Source organism: Furipterus horrens, unplaced genomic scaffold, assembly GCF_987537825.1.
Source record: "Furipterus horrens unplaced genomic scaffold, mFurHor1.1.pri manual_scaffold_6, whole genome shotgun sequence".
NCBI lineage: Eukaryota > Metazoa > Chordata > Mammalia > Chiroptera > Furipteridae > Furipterus > Furipterus horrens.
The window spans coordinates 37,478,206-37,503,566 of NW_028327176.1; the positions used below are offsets into that span (position 1 = coordinate 37,478,206).

At 34.8% G+C, this 25,361-nt stretch overlaps 1 protein-coding gene across 2 annotated transcripts in view; it reads right to left on the minus strand.

Annotated features, from left to right (window-relative positions):
- Nucleotides 1-741: 741 nt before the first annotated feature.
- The window catches only part of PPP4R3B (protein phosphatase 4 regulatory subunit 3B), a 62,272-nt gene continuing 37,652 nt past the window's right edge, over nucleotides 742-25,361 (minus strand). The window contains exons 10-16 of one of the 2 annotated variants that reach the window (XM_090281313.1): nucleotides 24,703-24,744; nucleotides 20,432-20,590; nucleotides 18,447-18,616; nucleotides 16,315-16,454; nucleotides 15,816-15,979; nucleotides 14,043-14,245; nucleotides 742-3,830 (exon numbers count right to left, since the gene is read on the minus strand). In XM_090281313.1, coding sequence (XP_090137439.1) covers nucleotides 3,735-3,830; nucleotides 14,043-14,245; nucleotides 15,816-15,979; nucleotides 16,315-16,454; nucleotides 18,447-18,616; nucleotides 20,432-20,590; nucleotides 24,703-24,744 — 974 coding nt within the window. In that variant the 3' untranslated portion in view covers nucleotides 742-3,734. Of the gene's footprint in view, nucleotides 3,831-14,042; nucleotides 14,246-15,815; nucleotides 16,001-16,314; nucleotides 16,455-18,446; nucleotides 18,617-20,431; nucleotides 20,591-24,702; nucleotides 24,745-25,361 lie in introns of both variants that reach the window. The other variant, XM_090281312.1, reaches the window with a different exon arrangement.

Below are 25,361 nucleotides of genomic sequence, written 5' to 3' on the forward strand. Positions count from 1 at the left end.
CAAGGTAAAGCTAAGGAGTTCATCATCACCAAGCCCTTATATTAAATGTCAAAGGGATTTACTTAAGAAAAAGAAGATCAAAATTATGAACATTAAAATGACAACAAACTCACAACTATCAACAACTGAATCTAAAAAACAAAACCCAACTAAGGAAACCAGAATAGGAACAGAATCATAGGTATGGGGGTCACTTGGAGGGTTATCAGCTGGGAGGGGGAAGGGGGAGAAATGGGGATATGGTGCAGGGATTAAGAAGCATAATTGATAGGTACAAAATAGACAGGGTGAAGTTAAGAATATAGGAAAGGGTGAAGCCAAAGAACTTTTATGGACGACCAATTGACATGAACTAAGGGGAGGTGGGAATGCTGGAGGTAAGAGGGGTGCTGGGCAGAGGGGAGCAAAGGGGAAAAAAATTGGAACTACTGTAACAACATAATAAAATATACTTAAAAAAAATCATTCAGTTGAACCATAATAAGTCAGGGATGAGAGACTTTCAGAAACTTCCTGTGTTGTGTCATCCCACAAGCACCCCCTTTTTCTAATTATGGGCCATTCCTGAGTTTTCCCTTATAATTCCATTTTATTTCCTTAAATCTACAGTTAACAACTTTTTAAGAGATTGCAAAATGTTTAGTTCCCAACCTTCAACCTGCAGAGAAAACCGATATTACACGTTACATTTTTTTCTCTCTTAGTGGACAAGAGGAAAGACTAGTGATTAAAACACAGAAATCTGTTTCATGTAACTTTTTATTAAAAATAGTTTTTATATTGGATACATGTTTACAGATATAATTTTGAGAGAACCTCAGGCATACAAATGGGGGCTCTGGCTTGCTTCACAGAGTGAAGGTAAAGAGAAAAATCCTGATCTGCCTGAGAGAGGTCATTTTAAGAGCAGTTAACATGTAGAATATTAAGTTATTCTTTAAGGGCTATTTTAAGTCCTGTTCTTATATCATTGTGGATGAGCACATGTAACAAAAAAAGTGTTAACCTGTAATTCAAAAAACTGTTCATACTTGTGGTATAAGAAAATGTTCCTGTGATATTTAAATGTTTGAGACTCATGGCAGTTCTTCAGAAAGGAACATTAAAGAAATTCTTCACAAAATATAAGGGTATTGGGTTGGCCAAAAAGTTCATTTGTTTTTTTGGTAAGATGGCTCTCGTAGTGCCTAGTTGTCTTTAACTTCATTTGAAATAATTTTGTTAGATTGTATTGTGACAGCTGTCATATCAGTGCATATTAAAAAAAAACCCAAAACGGGTACATTTTTGTGTAGCCACTGTAATACTGAAGATGGAAGAAAATACACGTTTTCAGCGTATTACGCTTTATTATTTCAAGAAAGGTAAAAGTGCAACTGAAATGCAAAAAAAGATTTGTGCAGCAAACGGAGAAGGTGCTGTGACTGACTGAACATGTCAAAAATGGTTTGCCAAGTTTTGTGCTGGAGATTTCTCGCTGCATGATGCTCCATGGCTGGGTAGAGCAGCTGAAGTTGATAGCGATCAAATCGAGTTAATTGAGAACAATCTACATTCTACCACGCGGGAGACAGTTGACATACTCAAAAATATCCAAATCAATAAAGTTATTGTTGAAAATAAAAAATTTGTCTTTTATTTTACAGAAAAAAACCATATGGATTTCCTGGCCAACACAATAATACTTCCTGCTGGAACTTAAAATTAATCAGGAAGGGTAAATAGGGAAATGCTTTAGGCATGGCCTTTTTAGATTACAAAAGGAAATTCAACAGGAGCTAAGAAGAGAGAAGGGGCTTGATAAAACTTGTTTGAAAGAAAATGTATTCATACAGTAATGTTACTAATCTGTGTTTAAATTGTAAGTCACTTGTCTTCTGAGGTGGGAGGTCTTTTTCCTTATATATACCTGTAATGAAAGAGGTGGTAACAAGCCCCATGTTATGATGCTTTGGTGCTGGGACTTTATTTGCCAAAGGCACACTTTTTATAAGTAGCGTCAGTGATATTTAAAGTGCAGTTGAGCCTCATTCGTTCAGAATTCTTTCATTCAGATTGGTGTATGACCTAGTGGTTTATAATAAATATGGATATTTTATTGGCTTTTAAAAGATAATTGTAAAATGGACATATCTCAAATGGAGTTAACTTATATTTACAACAAACCAAACAAAAGCAACAATCATAGAATTACAGGGTCACATTTTAATTCCTGAATTTTACAGTTCAGCATTAATATCACCACATGTATACAAATGGTGTAAAACAAGTACAGTGGTATTTTTGATACAAAATAAACATCTGTTTTATGGAAAAACTATACTTCATATCTACACAGACAGCCCATCTTTCCCAAACAATAGCCAAATTTAAAATTAACTACAAAGTCTCCAACACAGGGAAAACTGCTTTAGTTTAAGCTATTCCAAGAAAAATGGACCCATAACACATTACAAGGGTGATCTTAAGATAGTAGCTGGAATTACTGTTTTTTTTCCCCCCAAAGCATTAAATTGTAGTTTGGGGGACGTTTTTCTCAGCATTATCTTAGATCACAGATGAACAAACTAACATTAAAATATTTACAGTTAACTTGCTTGTTCTAAAAATAAAACCTCTTAACTGTTTGCCTCAACTTACTTTAAATTCATTAATACATGGAATGTGCTTTTACTCTTTAAAAAAAAAAGCAGCTTTCATATTTATTTTGTTTGTTTATGGAAGTTTTATGTGCTGCAAACTGACTTTGACAATGGAAAGTCAACTTCCTGGATCAAAATGACCTCTAGATATTAAATTACACTTAATTCAGCACTATTCTTTGTATGTTAGTTTTTATAAATTATACTTTAAAAGTTGCCTGAAGCTCTGGAGAGAGATAATTTACTAACAAAGCAGAAAGTAACTTTAAAGTATCTTCCACAAAAGATTGTACGGGTAGGCAGTTGAGAACATCCTGTTCAATCTACTTCTGTTTCTAGAGAAAATCATGTTGGAATACTACACTGATTCTTGGCATCTGTTATCTCTAAAAAGTGCTGATTTTAAAGTTACTTTAACAAAACTGTCCATTTTGAACCCAGCTTGTTTGTTTTCATCAAAATACATACGAAAATTCCTGGTGTAGAAAATTCAACCTATGCTGTGATACAGGGAGCACTTCCCTTCAACCATATAGAAAGGCTGAATTTCTGTTAAATCTTCAAAGAAATGGTCTCAACAGCTTAACTTCATTTTTAATGATTATTGAATCTGTTTTCCACAAAAATTTCATTATAAAAGAGGCATTTAATAAAAAGAACAAAATGGCCAGCACCATTATACAAGTAATGTTATTGGGTTTTCAACTGTTTTAGAATTGTTTCTAGATCGATGACCCCTGGAGCAACCCTGCATTAATATTATTTTATCAACTTTGTCCCTCCCCTAAAACTGTTTCCAAACCTGTTTCCTTGCTGAGAAGCTATCTCCCAGGTTCTGGTTACTAAACTTTTTTTTTTTTTTTTTTGACAACCTGTAGGGCAAACCCCTTAATTACTAGCAAGCAATCAAGTTCTTGGGAAGCCTGGTTTTTTACAGAAGTAAAGTCTCCTAGCTGATATACCGAGTGTCTTTTGCTACTCCATGTTATTTTATAAGTTCAAGTGAGAATGCTTTCTGATTCAGACTTTCACCTCATTGAGCAATTGCAGCATTTTAGTAAGACCACATGTTGAGGGTCCCCAGTAAATACTTTATGAGCCAAGGCGAGGTCTTTTCCTAGGAGATGTTTCTTCTTCTTCATCTTCCTCTTCGTCATCTGGATAATCCACTAAACCAACCAAACTCCCCTATTAAAGAATAAAAAAATTTTTTTTAAACATATGTAACTTAAATAGATATATCTGCATCTGATAAAAGGAACTGCCTGAAATTATGAACACTCAGTAAGTACAACTTAATGGGTGGCACTCTTAGTTACCATCAATTTTTCTATATCTTTTGAATTTTTAATGATGCCTCACAATTCAATTCAATTAAGCAAAATTTCACTGTGGAAAAATAACTATTTCCATACACTAGGGTTGATAAAAGAATCATGCGTTTGGAACTGGAAGGACCCTGGAGATGAAGTAGTTTATTTCTCTAATTTCAAATTAAAGAGCCAGTCAGTGACAACTAGTCTCTTCTTAGTCTCTGTTCCTCATGTATATATTTCATAACTAAGCACGCATTATTGTTTTCAAATGACTGATGATAATAAACACATGAAATGATTCCTAAAACTAATGAATACGAATTTTTGGGCTATCTCTCTCTAACCAAAAGTAAGTATGAGGTAACTCAGGTGTTTGGCTTTTTATGAGTAATGAACCCCTGTGACGATCCTATTAAAGGTCTGGACACCCTACCCAGAAATTTACATGTCCTGAGGTCTGCATGCATTTTGAACCAATCCCGTGAAACTTATACCCATGTCCTACAGGTTAAGGGGCCTACTGTAAACACTGCATTTATTTCAAACCCTTCAGATATCTACAGGTTAAACAAATACAACTGAAATAACTCACATTTCGAAACTAAGCAGCTTCATTCCTAAATAATCTAAGTGTTCTGCATTAAGACTTTATCAGAATATAACCAAAATATTGTAATATTAATTAACAAAGGCCATGGAGAAGCTAGAAACAGCTGACAGTCTGTGAACTAAATAAAACTTATATACTTATGTGAGAGTCCTTCTGCTTCATTTTCAGCTTAACACATAAGTCTTAGTTTGATAAGCAAGAGGTAGTATTGCTAAATTGTTAAGAATATACTGATTGTAGTCTGCCTGCCTGACTTAAAATTTCCATGGCCACCACTTTCTATGCCCCAGTTTCCTTATCTGTAAAATTAGTATACTGGTAGTACTTAGACCGTATTGAACTATTCTAGCTATTTATTTATTTATTTACTTATTTATAAACAGAGGGGGGAAGAGAAAGGGAGAGAAACGTTGTGAGAGAAATAGAAATCGGTTGCCTCTTGCACATGCCCAGACCAGGGACTGACCCTGCAACCCAGGCATGTCCCCTGACCAGGAATTGAACCAGTGGACTTTTGCTTGTGGAATAACGCCCAACCAACTGAGCCACACTGGTCAGGGCTCACTGAACTATTTTGATAGCAAAACATGTAAAGCTCTTGGCACAGTGCTTGGTATGTAGTTAGTGTTCATTAATTTCTATTAGATACTATTACTACTATCATTATTATTTATTTATTTGGTTTCTAAGTCAAGTAACTTGGATGAGAGGATGTAAAAGACATAATTACAATATAAAAAGGCAGCAGTCTGATATTCACAAAAATCACAGCACGTCATCAAGGTTTTAATTATGCCTAGAATTATATACCATAATTTACAAATTTTTCAGTTCCAAATGGTTAACATTTAAAATGCTTTTTTTAAAGCTTAATATTCTGTCTAAAACATTCAGCTGCAAAATTTAATTTTCAATTGTATTTCTATTATCTACATATACACACACACTATAAACTCATATACATTAAAAAAATCTCATTTATTGTAATAAGAATAAAAATACAAAATATTAAATATTGGAAGTAAAAAGACTGTAATTCAAAGTAGCACCCTCTGAAGAGTCTGATAGATTCTAGATTTTTAAATATACAACTATAAATTATGCCTACCCTTATACAATTAATTGTGTTCACTCTTTCATTTTTTTAAAAGTATATTTTATTGATTATGCTATTACAGTTGTCCTTATTTTTCACCCTTTGCCCCCCTCTGCCTTGGTATCCCAGCCCCTCAAGCAATTCCCCACCCCTTAGTTCATGTTCACAGGTTATGTGTGTTAAGTTCTCTGGCTTCTCCATTTCCTATTCTATTCTTAACATCCCCATCTCTTTTGTACCTACCAATTATGCTTCTTAATCCCTGCACCTTCTCCCCTCCTGGCTGATAACTCTCCAAATGCTCTCCATACTTATGATTCTATTCTTGTTCTAGTTGCTTGCTTAGCTTGTTTTTTTAGATTTAGTTGTTGACAGTTGTGAATTTGTTGCCTTTTCAATGTTCATGGTTTTGATCTTTTTCTTAAATAAGTGCCTTTAACATTTCATATAATAATGGCTTGGTGATGATAAACTCCTTTAGCTTTACTTTGTCTGGGAAGCACTTTATCTGCACTTCCATTCTAAATGATAGCTTTGCTGGATAAAGTAATCTAGGTTGTAGGTCCTTGCTTTTCATCACCTTGAATACTTCTTGCCAGTCCCTTCTTGCCTGCAAAGCTTCTTTTGAGAAATCAGCGGTTAGTCTTATGGGAACTTCTTTGTAGGTTAACTTCTCTTGCTGCTTTTAAGATTCTCTATCTTGAACCTTTGGCATTTTAATTATGATGTGTCTTGGTGTGGTCCTCTTTGGGTCTAGCTTGTTTGGGACTCTGCTTCCTGGACTTGTATGTCTATTTCCTTCACCAAATTAGGGAAGTTTCTTTCATTTTTTTCACGTAAGTTTTCAATCTCTTGCTCTTCCTCTTCTCCTTCTGGATGATTCAGATGTCGGTATGTTTGGAAATGTCCCAGAGGCTTCTTATACTATCTTCATTTTTTTGGAATTCTTATTTCTTCCTTTTGTTCCAAATAGTTGATTTGAATCCCGGCTTCCTTCCCTTCACTGTTCGTTCCCTGTATATTTTTATTTCACTTTGTGTGAACTTCATTTCTTCCTTTATTTTTTTTGCCATACTCTATGAGTTATCTGAGCATCCTGACCATCAGTGTTTTGAACTTTGCATCTGGTAGGCTGGCTATCTCCATTTCATTTAGTTCTGTTTCTGGGGTTTTGTTCTATTCTTTCATTTGCGCAATATTTCTTTGTCCCCTCACTCTGGCAGCCTCTATGTGTTTTTGTGTACTAGGTAGAGCTGCTTTGACTCTCCATATTAGCATACCTGTTGAGTTTTGTGGGGAGGAACCTTAGGTATTTGCCAGGGCAGGACGACTGTATCACTGCTTTATGGCTCTGTATGGGGGAGGGCTCAGAGAGGGGACAATGCTGCTACCTGGCTTCTGGAGGTTTGCCTGGCAGTCACCCCATTTCTATCACTGCATCCACTTCCCGTATGCAACCGGTGCCCTTCCAGCCCTGGTTGAAATCTAGAGTGGGTGGGTTTGCATACTTTGGAAATCCATGTGGGCCCTTTAAGCATGAAAATCCAGCAGTTTCTTCTGCAGCCCCAACCCCCACTGGTATTCACAGCCAGAGGTAATGAGGATTTATCTTCCCAGTGCTGGAACCCTGGGCTGTGCAGTCTGGCCTGGGGCTGGGATCGCTCGCTTCCAAAGAATCCCTCCTGATTTTTATTCACATGTGAATATAGGATTGTCATTTCCACCGCCGCCTCTGCGCACCTCATTGTGTCTTTGCCTGTCTTTGCAACTCCATCCCTCCTACCCATCTGGATGAATGTGGCTTCTTTAAATCCTTGGTTGTTGGGCTTCCATACAGCTCAATTTTCTGATGGTCCTGGTTTTTATTTGTTTTGATATCTGGTTGTAATTCTTTCTATGGTAGCGCGAGGAGGCAAAGTGTGTCCTTCTACATCTCCATCTTGACCAGAAGACTCATTTCTTTCTTTTAAACCTTAGTATTCCAAGGTATAAATATATCATCATATAGTTAACTTCCTTGTTGGACATTTAGATTGCTTTCCTAGGGTTTTATCTTCTCTTTAAAAAATTGTGTTTCTGAAAATAGCTTTCTTGTCTACTAATCAAACTGAGAACCACCTTTGTATATGGAATATCATATGGATATGTTAAACTGTTAAGGATTTTTACATATGTATTCATAAATAAAGTTCATCTACATTTTTCTTTCTTGATAATTTTTAAAAAAGTATTACATCTATATCATTAGAAGAGAGGTCAAGCTAAGTCGCTGGAAGACTGATAAAAGCATTTACTTCCATTGTCTCCTGAAACCTCATTAAAATCAAAGTAAATAAATTAAAAAGGGAAAAAATAACCAATAAAATACCACCTTACAGTCATACACACAGAAATTTAAAAAAGTATATTTTAATAGGAAAGGAAACAAAACAGGAAAGGTGAAAACAGCAGATGAAAGCTGTCAAGGCATTTTTGGAAAAAGAGAAATTAGAGCAAAAGGTCAAGAACAAACCCAAGAAAGGAATAGGAAGTAAAGGCATCAATATATTGGGAAAAACAGGGAAGGCCATTAAGTCATGTCAGTAAAAAAGATAACTGAATCCTCAATTCTATAATCCATTGTCCCACCTGTATCCCCATGTCTGTCATGAGATTCCTGCTCTTCCACCAGCACCAACCGTAAAGAAAATAAACCAGATAGGCTCTGCACTTCAGGCACAGTAAACGGCAAGGGTAAAGCACCACATTGAAAATAGAGGAATAGCCCTGGCTGAGTGGCTTAGTTGGCTGGCACATCATCTCGCACACCGAAAGGGTTGCTGGTTTGATTCCTAGAGAGGTGTGTATGGGCAGACAACCAATTGATGTTTCTCTCTCTTTCCACCTTCCTTTCCTCTCTCTAAAATCAATCAACGTATCCTCAGTTGAGGATTTTAAAAAAAGGATAATAAATTTAAATTCCATATACTGAGCAGAGACACCCTTACACCCACTCTAAGCTCTCTGTCCTATCTAGGCTCTCAGAACACCAATAGATAAGTTTATACTTGCCAGATGTAGTAGACTAGTTAAGCCTGTAGAAGCTTGGTGGGTCCACAGGAAAAAAATGAATCAAAACTACACATAACACTCCCTGAGAAAAAGCAGGGCACCTGCTAGTTCTTTCTATGAAGTCCATGTCAATAGGTTTGTCTCATTGTTTTTTAAACAGCCTCATTTAAACAATTGAGACATAATTCATATACTGTAAAATTCACTCGGGTGAAGTGTACAATTCAGTGGTTTTCATATATTCACAAAGGTGTGCAGTCATCACCACGAATTCCAGAACATTTTCATCAACACCCGTACCTTCCACCTTCCCACCAAATATCATACCCATTAACAGGCACTCTCCATTCCTCCCAGTTCCTGGCAACCGCTCATTTGTTTCTATGGACTTGCTTTTCCTGGACAGCTTGTATAAATGGAACACAATATGTGGCCTTTGTATTTGGCTTATTTCACCTTGAATAGTTTTTAGGTTCATCTGTGTAGCATGTATCCGTACTTCATTCCTCTTTATGGCCAGATATATCCACTGTTATGCATATATCACATTTTGTTTATTCATTTATCAGTTGATGGACATTTGGGTTGTTCCTGCTTTTTGGCTATTATGAATAATATTAATATTCATGTATGAGTTTTAGTGTGGACATGTTTTTGTTCTCATAGGTGTATACTTAGGAGTGAAATTTACCTTTTTTGTGAACTGCCAGACTGTACTCCAAAGCTGCTGCACCCTTTTACATCCCTATTAACAAAGTACGAGAGTTGCAACTTCTCTACATCCTTCCAACACTTGTTTTTGTCCATCCTTTTTATTAAAGCCATCCTAGTAGGTGTGAAGCAGAATCTTATTTTTTAAAAAAGATTTTATTAATTTTTTAGAGAGAAAGGGAAGGAGAAGGGGAGAGAAACATCAATGTGCAACAGAAACATTGATTGGTTGCCTCTCACCTGTTGCCTCTTGCATGCCCCCAACTGGAGACCTGGCCTGCAAACCCAGGTATGTGCCCTGACTGGGAATGAAACTGGACACTTTTCAGTTCACAGGCCAGGCTCAACCCTCTAAGCAACACTGTCCAGCGCTCATAGTGGTTTTGATCTGTGTTTTCCTAATGAATAATGATACTGTTATTTTATGTATTTTTATGGCCCATTTGTATTATCTCCTTTGGATAAATGTCTATTCAAACACTCCTTTTAAAAACTGGTTATCACCCTAGCTGGGTAGTTCAGTTGGTTACAGCACTGTCTATTGGTTGTGGGTTCGATTCCTGGTCAACCAATGAATGCATAAATAAGTGGGACAACAAAAATCAACGTTTCTCCCCCTCGCTTAAAAAAAAATAACAACTGGTTGTCATGTTGAGGTTTAAGAATTCTTTATAAATTCTGGTACCCATTCCTTATGAGATATATAATCTGTAAATATTTTCTCCCAATCTGTGGGTTGCCTTTTCAATTTATGATAGTGTGCTTTGAAGCACAAAAGTTTTAAATTTTGCCCTGACCAGTGTGGCCCAGTTAGTTGGGGGTTGTCTTACAAAATGAAGAGTGGCAGGTTTGATTCCCAGTCGGGGCACATGCCTAAGATGCAGGTTCGGCCCACTGCTGGGGTGTGTTAGAGGGGGAACCAATTGATATCACAATGATGATTCTCTCCATTTCTGCCTCCCTTCCCCTCTCTCTAAAAATAAATAAAATATTTTTTAAAAGTTTTTAATTTTGAGAAGTCCAATCTAACTATTTTTTCCTTTTGTAATACTTGTACTTTTGGTGTTATATCTCAGAAATCACTGTGTAATTCAAGGCCACAAATGTTTATGCCTATTCTTTCTAATAGTTTTAACTCTTACATTTAAGTTTTTTATCTACTTTAAGTTCTGTAACGTGGTGTGAAGCATGGTCCACCTTCATTCTTTGCATGTGGAAATCCCATTGTCCTAACACCATTTTTTGAAAAGACTATTCTTTCCTTCATTAAATTGTCTTGGCACTCTAGTTTAAAAAAACTGCCCTACTTTTTAATATAAAAGAAAACCTAAGCACCATTTAACACTTGAGGAGAGTTTCTAATATGAAAGAGGGGATCAAAACAAATAACAGTAACAGAGATGTATGAAGAAACAATAAATTTTTTTCTGAGCCAAACAAACCAATAAAAATATTGTAAATTAGGGAACTATTAAAATAATTAACCATAGTAACGAATCTAAGGTAGAATTCAAGAATTATCCTCTACTCAATAAAGAACAGGAAGATCTTCCTGAAATAAAGAATAGACAGAGCTTCCTAAAAGTGACGGAAAGTGATTTTCAGAAGTATATTAGAGCTTTAGGGTGCCTTGCAAAGGAAAATAGGAAAATAGGAAAACAGTTCACTCTTGAACTATCTAACTTTAAGAACCAATCATGTCGACTGCAACAAAGCAACGCTGCTCATGAAAATGGCTAAGGATCACGGTGATAATGAGCTTCCCACCACTTACAAATGTGGACACAGTTTGCAGAAGAAGGCTGAGAGCCAATTTAACTAGTGCTTTACTTCTGTGAACTCGTATCTTGCTTAATTGCCAATTTTTGTTAATAGTCGAGAGTGGCTAAACAATTTGTTTTCCAACAACAATCACCTTTTTTTCCCCTGTCCCTCAAAAGATGTAGAACACTTGATTTTGCTCAGTCATAAGAAAAAAATTATCTGGAAGAATAACAAATTAAAAACGCAAGGAAATAACCTCCAAAATATAAGAAGATTTAAAAATTAGTACTAGGAGAGACAAATTATGAAAACTGTAAGATCAAGCCATAGAACAGTGGTCCCCAACATTTTTGGCACCAGGAACCGGTTTCCTGGAAGACAGTTTTTCCAGGGATCCGGTGGGTGGGTGGGAGACAGGAGGTGGAACTCAGGCGGTAATGCCAGCAGCATCCAGGGACAGGCAGGAGGGAGGTTGGGGACCCCTGACATAGGAGACCCAACATCCAAACAGTAAGTTATAGTGAAAAAGCATAAAAAATCCCAAACTAAAGGATCACCATAAAATTTTAGAATGCATGAATTAAACCCTAAATGCTTCCAAGAAAAAAATAAAATCACACACCAAGTTTCAGAAATAAGGTATCTTTGGATTTCTTGGCAGCAATAATTTCAAATAGTTGAAGGAAAACTACTTCCAATATGGTTTTACATTCAGTTAAACTGTCAATCAAGTATGAGGGTAGAATGAAGCCATCTTTATACATGCAAGGTCTCAACTTCTCTCTCTTGTGGGATTCTTTATTCAGGAAGCTATTAGAGGATATGCTCTGCCAAAATGAGAAGGAAATTCAAGAAAGAGAACAGAGATGAAATCCAGAAACAAACAATATAAGAAAAGGAAAGAGGCAAAAGGAAGTATTTGGATACTTCCTAATTAGAAGGCAGCATTAAAATGACAGCTGTGCAGTAAGTCTAGAGAACAACCAATCTAGGCTGGAACAGGATAGAAACTTCAAAAGAGATGTCCCAATGGGGAGACTATGTGGGAACTAACCTGAGAAGTACTGAAAAAATTAGTGAGAGGCATGTAGCTATGGCAATAAAATGAAAAAAAAAAAAATGTGGCAATTATTTACTGTAGAAAAGAAAAACAGTATAGGAAAGAAGTATAGAAAAAAAATCATGAATAAAGAATATTTATATTGCATTATAGCTATAAAATTATCAAGTAATGTTTTAACCAAAAATTGTGATATAGGGGGGAAGGGGGTGATGATGTGCCAAGGGGTGTTCATGTGCGCTAAATTCTCATTCACCATAACAAGAATTTAATAAATTATGTCTAAACTTGGTAAAACAATATGGCAGTATTGCCATATTATTTAGAAATAAAAGATACAGCTAGAAGAGTTCAAAGCTATCTCTGTGGAGAGGAAAAGGAGACTCATTTTTTTTTCAGTACCTTCAATACTATTTGACTTTTGAAAGTAAGTGCTTTTATTACTTTGATTTTTAAAAAGCTAGAATATACTGAGAAGGTACCAAATAGTGTTCTAAGCTCTCTTCATTTATTAAATAATCTGATCTTCATAAGTAGGTGTTATTTTATCCCTGTTTAAAATGAGAAAACTAAGGCTCAGAGAGATTAATTAACTTACTTAAGATCAAACACCTCTAGCAAAAGGCAGGGCCAAGATTTGAACCCAAACAATATTAACTCCCCAGCAAATATACTTAATATAGTGTCACAATACTACACTAAATTGTCCTCTCAAAAAGTGAAAGTTAATTTTAAAATTTCTAGTTAAAAAAACAAAATGTGTTTCAAAAAAAGTAGAATCCTATTGAAAATGTTACTTCCATGAATCTTAGTCAAGGGCACACCTCACTCTAATACTGAATAAGGATTCTACATTTCTGTAAAATAATAAACCAAGACTTGTATTTTGTGTTCAAAACAGGAAGCATCACTTCAGTTAGGTTTTCTACGCCGGCATTTTCCACCTCTTGTTCTTTTACCCTTATACCAACACCACCCTGTGTTTATGTGTTTTTATCATAAGCTACTCCACTTTGGGGAAAAGGTTGGGTACATATCATAAAAATGTAAGTGAAAGAAAAAGTTTCATAAAAAATTTAAACATGTTTATTAAAAAAAGTAACCAATGGGAAATACATTTGCTATGCTAATGACCAAAAGGCTAATAGCCTTAACTAAAGATTCATTAGATATATACTGTCTCCTCTACCTGACTGGCAAAGGTTAAAAATAACAACACCACCGGCCAAGCTGCAGCGAGCCTAGCACACTCATACTATGCTTATGGTAACACAAACAAGCACAGACTTTCTGGAGAGGCATTTGACACTGTGAAAACATTCTACTCATTTATCCCCCCAAAATAATTTAAAATGCAACACTAGTAACACTATCAATGAAACATCAGAATCAACTTGTATGCTCCAAAATATTATGGAGATGGGGGGTGGGGGGGCGGTGCTGGGGGGGAGAGGATGGGGGAGGGGAGGAGAAACTCAAAAGTATTATGATACAGCTAAATAAAATGAAATTCTAGAGTCATCAACAATGTTTTAATAACACAACATTCTTATAATAAATAAATAAAAACAGGGTACAAAACCTTATAGAAAGACGTCAATTATATGTCAGATAAAGAAACCCACATACCTAAAGAAAAATCAATCAAATGTTAGCATATTCTCTGATGATGTGGGCAACGTTTTTCTTCTCTGAAATTATTCTTATTCTCCAAATTTCTTCAGTACACATAAAATAATTTTGCAGACGGAAAAAAGCAGAGTTTATTTATGTGTCGAGCAGCTTTACATACCTTGGTGGCTGTTACTGATGTAGACAAGTTTGTCGTTTTGGAAGAGGATCCATTTGAAGTTGCTGGAGGTGTCTGAGCAACTACAGATTTACTATTTGTACTATTTGCTCCATTAGCAGCACTGGTGGAATGGGAGAAAGTAAATTTGAAGCCGCCAGAAGATGTCCTTTTGGGAAGATTTTCCTTGTCTTCACTTTCTTTTGCTAAAGCAAAGGAAAATTTTGAACCTGTTATCAGTAAATATTGCTAAGTCAAAGCCTCTGAAAAGAACAGTAATTTCAAAACTTTTAATTAAGACACTGTCTTTGCTTTATAAGAGCTAAAAGAGTTGAGGAGCATGATTCAGTCTTCATTACATGGAATCTCAGAAATCTCAGCATTAGAAAGGCCCTTCAGAATCATATAACAAACCAGCCCCCTACGCTAGAATTCTACATTGCTGTATCTAGGACACTTCCAAGGACTCATTAGTTGCCTGACTCTTTGTCTTCCTACAGCTTCCACTCACTGACTCTACTTCTATGCTCCTTGTAAACCCCTAATAATCTCTCACATGTTAATATTTCAAATGCCTAAAGACAATGATATGATCATATCTATCAGTCCTTTATTTCTTGAATATTCCATGCTCCTGTGTGGGTTTCTTTTGAGATAGGAGTCTACTATCCTTTAACATCTGGCTGCTATTTTTTTTTGTATATGATTCTTAACTGGATATACTAATTCAAGTTTGGCCTCAGTGCATCTTTCACCAGTAGTCAGTTAGCACTGTGCCTGTAATAAGTAAGCGCAGAAGAATCTGGCTACTCCAAGGTGCCTATTCCTTTGGAGCTAATTTGCTCCTACAGGCTAAAATAAATGGAACATATGGTACTAATGAGTGGAAAATGAGTGAGGCTGAGGACAACGGTTTCAGGAAAAACTAATAATTCAATGAAGCACTAATTAATAAGAAACACCTTTCAAAACTCTCATTCAAAAATCACAAACTTATTAACTTTAGAAAATGCTTCCCCCCCCAAGACATAAATTTTTATTAAATATTTAGATGATATATACAGGACAGTACTCCAATAATGGTAATTTCTCAAGCCACAGAATTAGAGTTAATTCTTTGGAAAGATGGGAAATTTTATAAAGATGGGAAATTTTATTTATTTCTCGATATTGTGTCATTATGGAACTTTTGGGTAGGGGTAGGTAGAAGAGGGCATAGGGAGGATAAATGGTGATAGAAGGAGACTTGACTTTGGGTGAACACACAATACAATATATAGATGATGTATTAGAGAAGTGTACACCTGAATCCTATACAATTTTATTAACCAATATCACCTCAATAAATTCAATTAGAAAAAAAAAGTTTATAATGATTTTAGCACTTCAAAGAGCAAAGTTACTTCTTTGATCTTCATTTCCTCAGTAGGAATAGGCAGAGTTCTCTGGAAAGTTTCTATGGACCTGGATGGTGTCTACTATTATTTGAGATTTCAGAATAGAAAAAAAACCAAGACTGTTCACAGAAGGCAAAGTATAAGAAGACAATGAAATTTCTAAATAGCAAATGAAGCCTACCATAAAATAGCAAGCTTCAAGGAAAACATTTAAACATGAAAAGAAGTCCTAAACAAATTTAGAAAAAATATGTAATAATTGATTCAGCATAAAATGTATCTTTCATGTTTTACAATGACCAGAACTTTATAAGCAAATGAATAATTTGTGCAATAATTATAAGAGGATCCACTATACAAAAATTCAAAATTTTAATACCTTTCTTAGTCTCCATAAATTTTTCATAACTATCTGGAAAATCATCTTCTGGCTTAGATTTTTCCACTGGTGCCACAACTGCTTTTCCTTCCTCCTCTTCATCTTCATTAAACCACAATTCTTCATCCTCTTCCAAGGCTTTTGCATCTCTGCGAAATCTGTTACTACGTAATATAGATGGTACACTGTAAGAAACATACCATAAGTCTTGAGTAATGATTTAAAATTCACGATAAGATTAAATTTGAGAATACTTATGTATAACTAAGAGGAGCTGAAGTAATTTAACTGGGTAATATTTAGAAACTGAAAAATTATCTTGAATTATAATATGGAGAAGTAATTTTTCATATAAAAAATTTGGGGTAGGGAGGATGTCCTATCCTCTTACATATAACCCTGTCCTATATAATAATGGCAAGGAAATTCCTGGGTAAATTTCACAGGTAAGATCCAGCATAAATTTATAGGCTATAATTACAATATACTTAAACAATACCTGTTCAGTTTCTGATTTTGTCTGTCTTTTTCTTGCTCATATTTGGTCTTCAGTCCTTTGAATGTCTGAACATATTCAATCGATTCAAGTGCTTTATAAAAGTTTTCAACTATATGTGCAGTAAGAGACTTGATATCTTCCTGTATAAGCACAAAATTTCAAATATAATACAATGCTTGTTAGGGGAAAAACTTAAAAAATTGTGCTTTATAATTCCAAAACTGATCAAAAAAGGTTTTTCAAAATCACCTTCTAAAAATAAATGTCCTAGTTTCTTTACACATGAGCCAGGACTCCACAGAAAACTTGGAAAAAAAGGAGAAGCAATTCATTGGATGGAGCCCTTTTAGAGGATTATAAAGAACATTTCAAAAATAAGTGGATTTAGTTTAGGTCTTTCTGTTCATTTTTTACACTTACATAGCACTTTACAATTTAAAAAGCACTTTCACATACAATTTCACTTGATCCTCATAACAATTCTATGAAATAGATTTTATTATACCCAATCTACAGAAAAGGAAAATTGAGGTTCCGAGAGAAGCTGGATGGACTGATCAAGAGCACAAAGCTAAATAGAAAGTAGATTCTGACATATTTTCAATAAATGTTATGTATTACTTAATGACTTCTCATTTACCACAGTATCCTATCTATCAAAATGAGGTATGCTTTACCTAAAATATAAACATAGATTCCTCAGACAATATTACATATATAGATCAGCTAAAACTATTAACTCAAATACTTGTTTATTCCCACAGTCTTCCAATGGTATAATCTTTGTGAAATAAACTGGTAGTAATAACTTCTAAATTCTAAATGAAGCATTTTAAATATCACTGTAATATGTGGGTATAAAACAAGCTCATTATTGAAAATAATTTAAGTTGTGATTCAGGACTTTAATACTAGTAGGAAATATACAGGCCACTTCTTTAACAGATCCACCACAATCTGACTGCATAAAGAATTTTAGGTCTTTAAATGAATTTCCTTGGATATCTCAGTCAAAATAAATGCAAAGAAGGGAAATTAGAAATCTAGGTAAAATGGTCTGTGTTGTACACTCAATAAAAAGGTAAGTGTTGGGATTCAATGTACATTTATCAACCATTTGAATTTTCTGAAAAAAATTCAATCACAGGACTAGGGATGGGCCTGTGAACCCTACAATTTATTTTATTGGTATCTCATCAAAAATTTTTAAAGGAAAAAAATGTAAAGGTTAATCCCTGATTCATTAGAACAGTGCACTGTGAATCTGGGTTCAGAGAGTTGGTGAAGTTGAGCTAGTTAACTATATTTCCTCTTTTCTAAGGCTAAAGACAGTACCTCAATTCTTTTCATCCTTTTGAGTATCATACTCTTGGCAAGTGACCAATATTAGAAAAACAACCCAGTCACTCAAATAATCTCCATGTGAGAATAGCATGTCATCAGGAGAAATTTGATTAGTAAAAAACAAAACTAGAAAATAAATTTCTAGCTTTGACTTTATTTTTTCAAGTTCTTTTAAACCATATGGCCATTTTCCACGGTGGAATGATTTCAATGTGTGAGACAGCAAATTTATTGTTTTCAGTTTTACAGTTATCTGTATTATCCTTGTTATTCATATAGAGCTCTCTCCAGATGTTTTTATGACAAATCTTCTGTTGCCTGAAACTGAGCTGTAGCATAACTTCGAACTCTTAACTCTGCTCCTAACAAAGTGGTTGCTCTTGAATAGCTTACCTCATTACTGTACCTGAAGTCTCTGACCCGTAAAAGAGGCAGTAGGAATAGTCCATCTAACTCCTTGATCTCTTCAACTTAAAATTCTATGATAAATCCTATTTTTATGCATCTCATAATAATGTCTAACAAAGGAATTATTTTTTTAACCTTTCTATTCATTTTTATCGCCAGCCCTACAATCGATCAAAAAGATCACATGAATGACATGCCTGTCTGTAATGTCCACATATGACAAATTTGATTTGGAAACATTTGGCCAATACATGGAACTAAGAAGATTATAGAGTAAATACAAATTAAAAAAAACTATGCTAAATTTCACATTTAAAATATTAACTTTACTAAACATATAATTATTTCACTTTACTAAGAATCCTTTAATATAAACTTACCACTCTTATAAATTCAAATAACTCAATAACAGCTGAATTTAACAGATTGTACCGAGTTCCATTATCCAGAAGAGCATTTATAACTGGTTCAAAAAGATTTCCCTTGGTGATGTAACGATTATAAAACTCATCTTTAAGGCCAATAATCCGCCTCATAAAACGAAGAGCACCTAATTAAAAATAGTAACAGGGAATATGTCAATGATCTTACTAATATTAATTGTTACACAGGTATTTTTTACATAAAACACTATATATATTCTTCTAGAATAAAAAGTAAAACTGTGCACTAAATGTTATTGAGCTTTGAGAAAAACACAGTTAGAGAAAGACCACTCAAAACCTGTAGCAGTACAACTTAAGTAGCTAGAGGTAACAAAAAAACCCACCAATAATTAGCAATTGGGAAATAAATAAACCACCTAGGCAGGTAGCTCCATAGCAAAGAGATTTAAAAAATACACAAAAACCTCAAAATGCAAATGCTGGTAGTGCTCAGAGTAGCGTGGTAGATGTGGAGACAAAGCAGCGAAGGCAGCTCAGAACCAGCAGGGGCCTGTCATTCAAGTGGGCACAGGGTATAAACTGCCTAGAGAGCCTACCTCTCTGGGGGAGGGAGCTGTGGAGGGAGATGCTGCTTTTAAATTTTCTGAACCCACAGCCAAAGGGGCCCCTGCTGCCAGTTTAAGAGAGCTAAGTGATTTTTACTTTTCACTGTTTCAGCTCTCTTTGCCTTGGAAAAATCATCTGTGTACCAACACTACTTCCACATTATAAAAACATCATTCTCTTGTTTACCAATAGCTTATGAACATGTACTGTGGGAGATCAGACTCTACTTGTAAAAGAACAATAGAATAACAAATAGTATTATTTGGCTTTTCACATTTAGAATACTGAAGAAAGTTCCCCTTTTAACTGGTTTTTTTTTCTCCCCAGCTAAGTAAAGTTAAACATATGTAATGGTAAAATAAGTTGTGGAAAAGCCATTCTAGGAAATGTTACTCAACCATGTTTAGGAAACAAAAATTGGTTCACACTATATCCAGAGACCTAGAGTAATATTAAGGGACTGAGAAGTTTTGTTAGTATCCTCTTTTTGAAAGACCTGTGTGAGAGCATGTTTATGTAAATTTCTATGAGTATGGAAAAAGGAATGAAATGAAAAGAAATAGTGCAGGCAGTTAACAGTGGCTACTTTTAAAAAATATTTATTTACTTATTTATTTTTTAGAGAGGGGGAGGCAAGGAGAGAGAAACATCAATGCCCCAATGGGGGACCGAACTTGCAACCCAGATGTGTGCCCCAACCAGTAATCGAATGGTGCCCTTTCACTTTGTGAGAGGATGCCCAACCAACTGAGCCAGGCAGGTCAGGGTAAAAGTGGCTACTTTAAAGCCTTAAAAGTAAAGAAAGTAGTAAGGAGATTAATCTTTTCTCTAAATATTAAGTAAATGCTTAAATTTTAACTATAATTTTTATGCTCAGAAAAATCCAACAAAATGAAGAAGCTAGCATATTTATCTTTATTTGCAGGTGAAATATTAAGAAGAAAGTTTATAGTTTGCCAAAAATCAACATTGGTGCAAATATTTTACAAATTCAATAAATAACCCAAGTTACATGAAAACAGACCAAGGCCCATATCTCAAAAATATGAAGAGTCACTACTAAATGACAGTTTGATGAAGCAGATGTAAAAGATAGCAGGACTGGTTCTATTAGCGAAATGTTATCATTACACAGGGTATTATCTCAGTTAAGCTAATTGAATCAAAATGTGAGCAAAATGTTTGTGGGTGAGGAAGTACTATGGCCTATTCCTCTTCTTTAAATATCAGATCGGTATTTCTCATAATCACTCTTTAATAGCATATATACTGCTAAAAAATAAATTCACATGGGTAACTTTGGCTTTTATCTCTATTAAAAATGTTGTTCCTTATAACATTTTACTAGACTATTCATTTAAATTGTTACTTACACAATGCCAGGAAAGTGTGCTTTGAATTCATCAAGACCAAGACTCTTCTTAGCAAGTCCTTGTTCATAATATAGTTTTTTATGTGATATGTGTGATGTTCCACACAAAATGTGAGTAGCTCTAAAATTAAGGCAAGCAGCTGTGCTGTTTGATAATTATCTACAAAGAAATTATAATCACATAGAAAATCAAAAATTGCAATACATCTAAGTAAAAGAGAATAAAATTTATATCCTACATTTCATAGCAAAAGAAAATTTTATTTCCTTCTCATTTTTACATCAATTAAAGAAGTTACAGATTTTTACTTTTTCATTAGGCAGGCTCTCCAGAAGCATTGTCAGTTATCTATAAAACAGATACTTTTCTAAGGCTCTTGTATAAAATATTTAATAATGTTAAGAGGAAAATAAGCCTCTCAAAAATCTACAAACATGATAGTAAAACCATCAATGCAGTGGGATTTTCTCGGCAATGTTTCTTCACTATATGCTTTAATGATTAATAGTAATAACTCTATAAAAGCGTACACAGAAAAGAGGAAGTACCTCAAACTTTTCACCTAAAGTGGTGCAATGCAAATTTCCCAAGAAAAATTAAGACATCTTTATGGAAAGGAAATTCTTGGCTATTTAAATATCAAGTGAAAAATGTTACATTGAGATTTTTTTTTTTTTAAGACATTCATCTTTTTTAACAACAAACCATAATATCCATGAGAGGCCTACTGAAATACACTGGATTTACTTTCAAGAGGCTTTGGTTTATACATTCATGGAATGATTTCAAACTGTTTCCTGAGCATCAAAATTGAATATAGTGCAAGGACTTATAAAGGTACCCAGACCTATTAAAAATGTTTTAGACAATGAAATATTATACTGTGAGCAAATCATGTAATCACAGTTTTACAGAATAAAAAAAAAATTGACATCACCTAATACAACTATTTTATTTTTCCAGAAGATTATATAACAAATATTTTGTGGAATTATGTTGCTATTAGGAATAAATTAACATACTTTTTAATAACAGAAGGACCATTAAAAATACAAAATACAATCCTAGTATTTCAAAGATCTTTTCTACTTTAAATCAAGTAAAGAGTTTTACTTATTCCAAACCAACACCACCTAGTCCCTCACAATTAAAAAAATTATTTTAATTTCTCAATTCCCAAATTTTATTTAAGTATGTTTTATTGATTATGCTGTTACAGGTTCCCCAAATTTTCCCTTTGCCCACCTCTGCCCAGTGCTGCCCTCCACCCCCTTTAGTTCATTCCATGGGTCATGCGTGTAACTTCTTTGGCTTCTCCTTTTCCTATACTATCTTTAGCAGCCCCGTCTATTTTGTTCCTACCAATTGTGCTTCATAAGCCCTGCATCATTTCCCTTTATTCACCCCCTTCACCCTCCCCATGATAACCCTAAAAATTATCTCCACATCTATGATTCTGTTTTTGTTCTGGTTGTTTGCTTAATTTGTTTGTTTTTAAATTCAGTTGTTGAAGAGTTGTGAATTTGTTGTCATTTTAATGTTCATAGTTTTGATCTTCTTTTTCTTAAATAAGTCCCTTTAACATTTCATATAATAATGGCTTGGTGATGATGAACTCCTTTAGCTTTACCTTGTCTGGGAAGCACTTTATCTGCCCTTCCATTCTAAATGATAGCTTTGCGGGCTACAGTAATCTAGGCTGTAGGTCCTTGCTTTTCATCACTTTGAATTCTTCTTTTCTACAAAGTTTCTTTTGAGAAATCAGCAGATAGTCTCATGTGAACTCCTTTGTAGGTAACTCTGCTTTTCTCTTGCTGCTTTTAAGATTCTCTCTTTATTTTGAACCTTTGGCATTTTAATTATGATGTGTCTTGGTGTGGTCCTCTTTGGGTCTAGCTTGTTTGGGACTCTTTGCTTCCTGGACTTGTATGGCTATTTCCTGCATCAAATTAGTAAAGTTTTCTTTCATTATTTCTTAAATGAGTTTTCAATTTCTTGCTCTTCTTCTTCTCCTTCTGGCACCCCTGTGATTCAGATGTTGGTATGTTTAAAGTTGTCCCAGAGGTTCCTGAATCTCTCATGTTTTATTCTTGTTTCTTATTTCTGCTTTGGTTGACTGTTCTTTTCTTTCTCTTGTTTCAAATCGTTGATTTGAATTCCGGCTTCCTTCCCTTCCCTGCTGGTTCCTTGTATATTTTTCTTTATTTCACTTTGTGTAACCTTCACTTCTTCTTTTACATTGTTGCTGTACTTAGTTCTCTGAGCATCCTGATCACCAGTGTTTTGAACTCCACATCTAATAGGTTTGTAATGTGTTTCATTTAGTTCTTTTTCTGGGGTTTTGTTCTGTTCTTTCATTTGGGCCATGTTTCTTTGCCTCCTTAATTTGGCAGCCTCCCTGTTTTTGTTTCCATGTATTAGGCAGAGCTGCTTTTACTTCCTGTCTTAGTAGCATGGCCTATGTAGCAAAGGCACCTGTAAGTTGTGTGGCATGGAGCCTTAGTTAATTGCCAGGGTGGGGCCACCTGCTCCACCGCTTTGTGGCTCTGTTTGTGGTGTTGGGCTCAGAGAGGGGACAATGCCACTGCTTGGCTTCTGGTGATTTGCCCAGCACTTGCCCCATTTTCAGTCATTTCACTTACTTCCTGTATGCAATTGGCACCATTCCAGTTGCTGTTGTGGGGTCTGCGTACGTTTTAAGACCATGCGGGCCCTTTAAATGGCAAAAATCTGGCAGTTTCTTCTACCACTCCCACCCCCACTGGTTTTTACTGCCAGAGGTAATGGGATTTTATCTTCCTGGTGCTAGAACGGTTTGGCCTGGGGCTGGGATCGCTCACCTACAGGGTATCCTTCCTGATTTTTATCCACCACACATGAACGTGGGCCACTTGTCCAAGGCACATGGCCTCTCTGCCCTGTCTCTGCAACTCTGCCCCTCCTATCCATCTGGATAAATGTGGCTTCTTTAAATCCTTGGTTGTTGGATCTCCATACAGCTTGATTTTCTGACAGTTCTCATTGTTATTTGTTTTTCAGATCTGGTTGTAATTCCTTCTCTGGTTGTATGAGTAGACGAAGCATTTCCACCTATGCCTCCATCTTGACTAGAAGTCGCAATTCCCAAATTTTATTTATAAAAGTTTTTGTAACAATGATCTACAGTGTTAATTAAATGTCTTGTTTTTACTTTCCCAAGTTAGGACATGAAATTATTCATCTATTATCTGAACTGTATCCTTATAGGACGCTAGGTACATACAGGCATATTTTTCATGCTACCAGGCCCATATCTGGTATGCATGTTACAAGTAAAAGCATCAGTGTTTCCTTCTACTCAGATTCATAAACAAAGCTTAAACATAAGGCTGTTATGAACACTAATTACTAATTGGTCTTAATTTAATATTGGGTTGGCCAAAAAGTTCATTCGTTTTTTTTCCATATGTTGGCTTTTTCCATAGGTAGTCTTTAGTTGTCTTTAACTTTATACAAAACAATTTTGTTAGATTCTGTTGTGACAGCTGTCATATAAGCATACATTAAAAAAAACATCAAAACAGGAAAATTTTTGTGTGGCCATTTTAACATTGAAGATGGAAGAAAATAAGCAACACTTTTACCATATTATGCTTTATTATTTCAAGAAAGGTGAAAACACAACTGAAACAAACAAAAAAAGATTTGTGCAGTGTATGGAGAAGGTGCTGACTTACTAAACGAGTCACAAGTGGTTTGCGAAGTTTTGTGCTGGAGAGTTCTCACTAGATGATGCTCCACGATCAGGTAGACCAGTTGAAGTTGATAGTGATTAGGTCAAGACATTACTTGAGAACAATCAATGTTATACCATGTGGGAGAGAGCTGACATACTCAAAATATACAAATCAATAAAGTTATTGGTCAAAATGAAAAATGTGTCTTTTATTTTATGGAAAAATCCATATAGACTTTTTGGCCAACCCAACAAATGTCAAAAAAAAGCAGAAATGAAATCTTCAATGTTCAGATGTCTTCGCAAAAAATACGAGAAAATAAGTTCTAAATTTACAGAAAAAGACAAAAACAAAATTCCAAATGGCTTTCCATCTTCTTCATTGGAGAAAGTAGAATATATTCTTTGTAATAAAGAAAAAAAAAAAGTAAATGTATTTCTGGATATTGTTTTTGTTGAAAATATGCCTTTCTTAGCCTTGTACAAATGTATTATACTCTGAGTAGGAACAAGTTTATTATTTGCATTAGTTCATAAAATAAAAATTTATACTTACCAGGACAAATCGTGCTATTTTTGTTAGCTCCTATTATATTATCTAATAAAAAAAAATTAAAATCAGTTACTTCAGTAATATCATCTCATATTTCCCTGGCTCTACAATATATAAAGTACATCTTTGATCATAATATTATTTTACTCACATAATAACCATTAAGAATTAGGTGCTTCAGTCAAATATACCTCTATCTACAATCTTTTACAAAATTGGGTACAGATGAGAAATTATTAAAAGACAGTATTATAAATATTCTGATAAAAAATGATGTATCATCGTTATCTTCTCTCATTCATCCTCTAACAATCTGGATATATCTCTCCATGCAGGTATTTCTTAAATTCCATAATACAAATATTAACAATAGGTGACTTATGCTTTGAAGTTTTTAAAAAACATAGTAAGTAGAACATTATAAATAAGTTCCAACTTCTTGGCACACGCCTCAGAGCACATCTGTGTAGGGAAATATGAGGATGTATACTAGAGCATTATTTGTAATAGCAAAAAGCTAGAATAACTTAAATGTATGTTAGAGGCACAATGGCTTACAGCATACCCATACAAGAAAATACTATAAAAGAGTTGAAAATAAATAAGAACTCTAAGCGTCAATATAGATAGAGCTCAAAAAAGCAATGGGTGAAAAGAAAAAA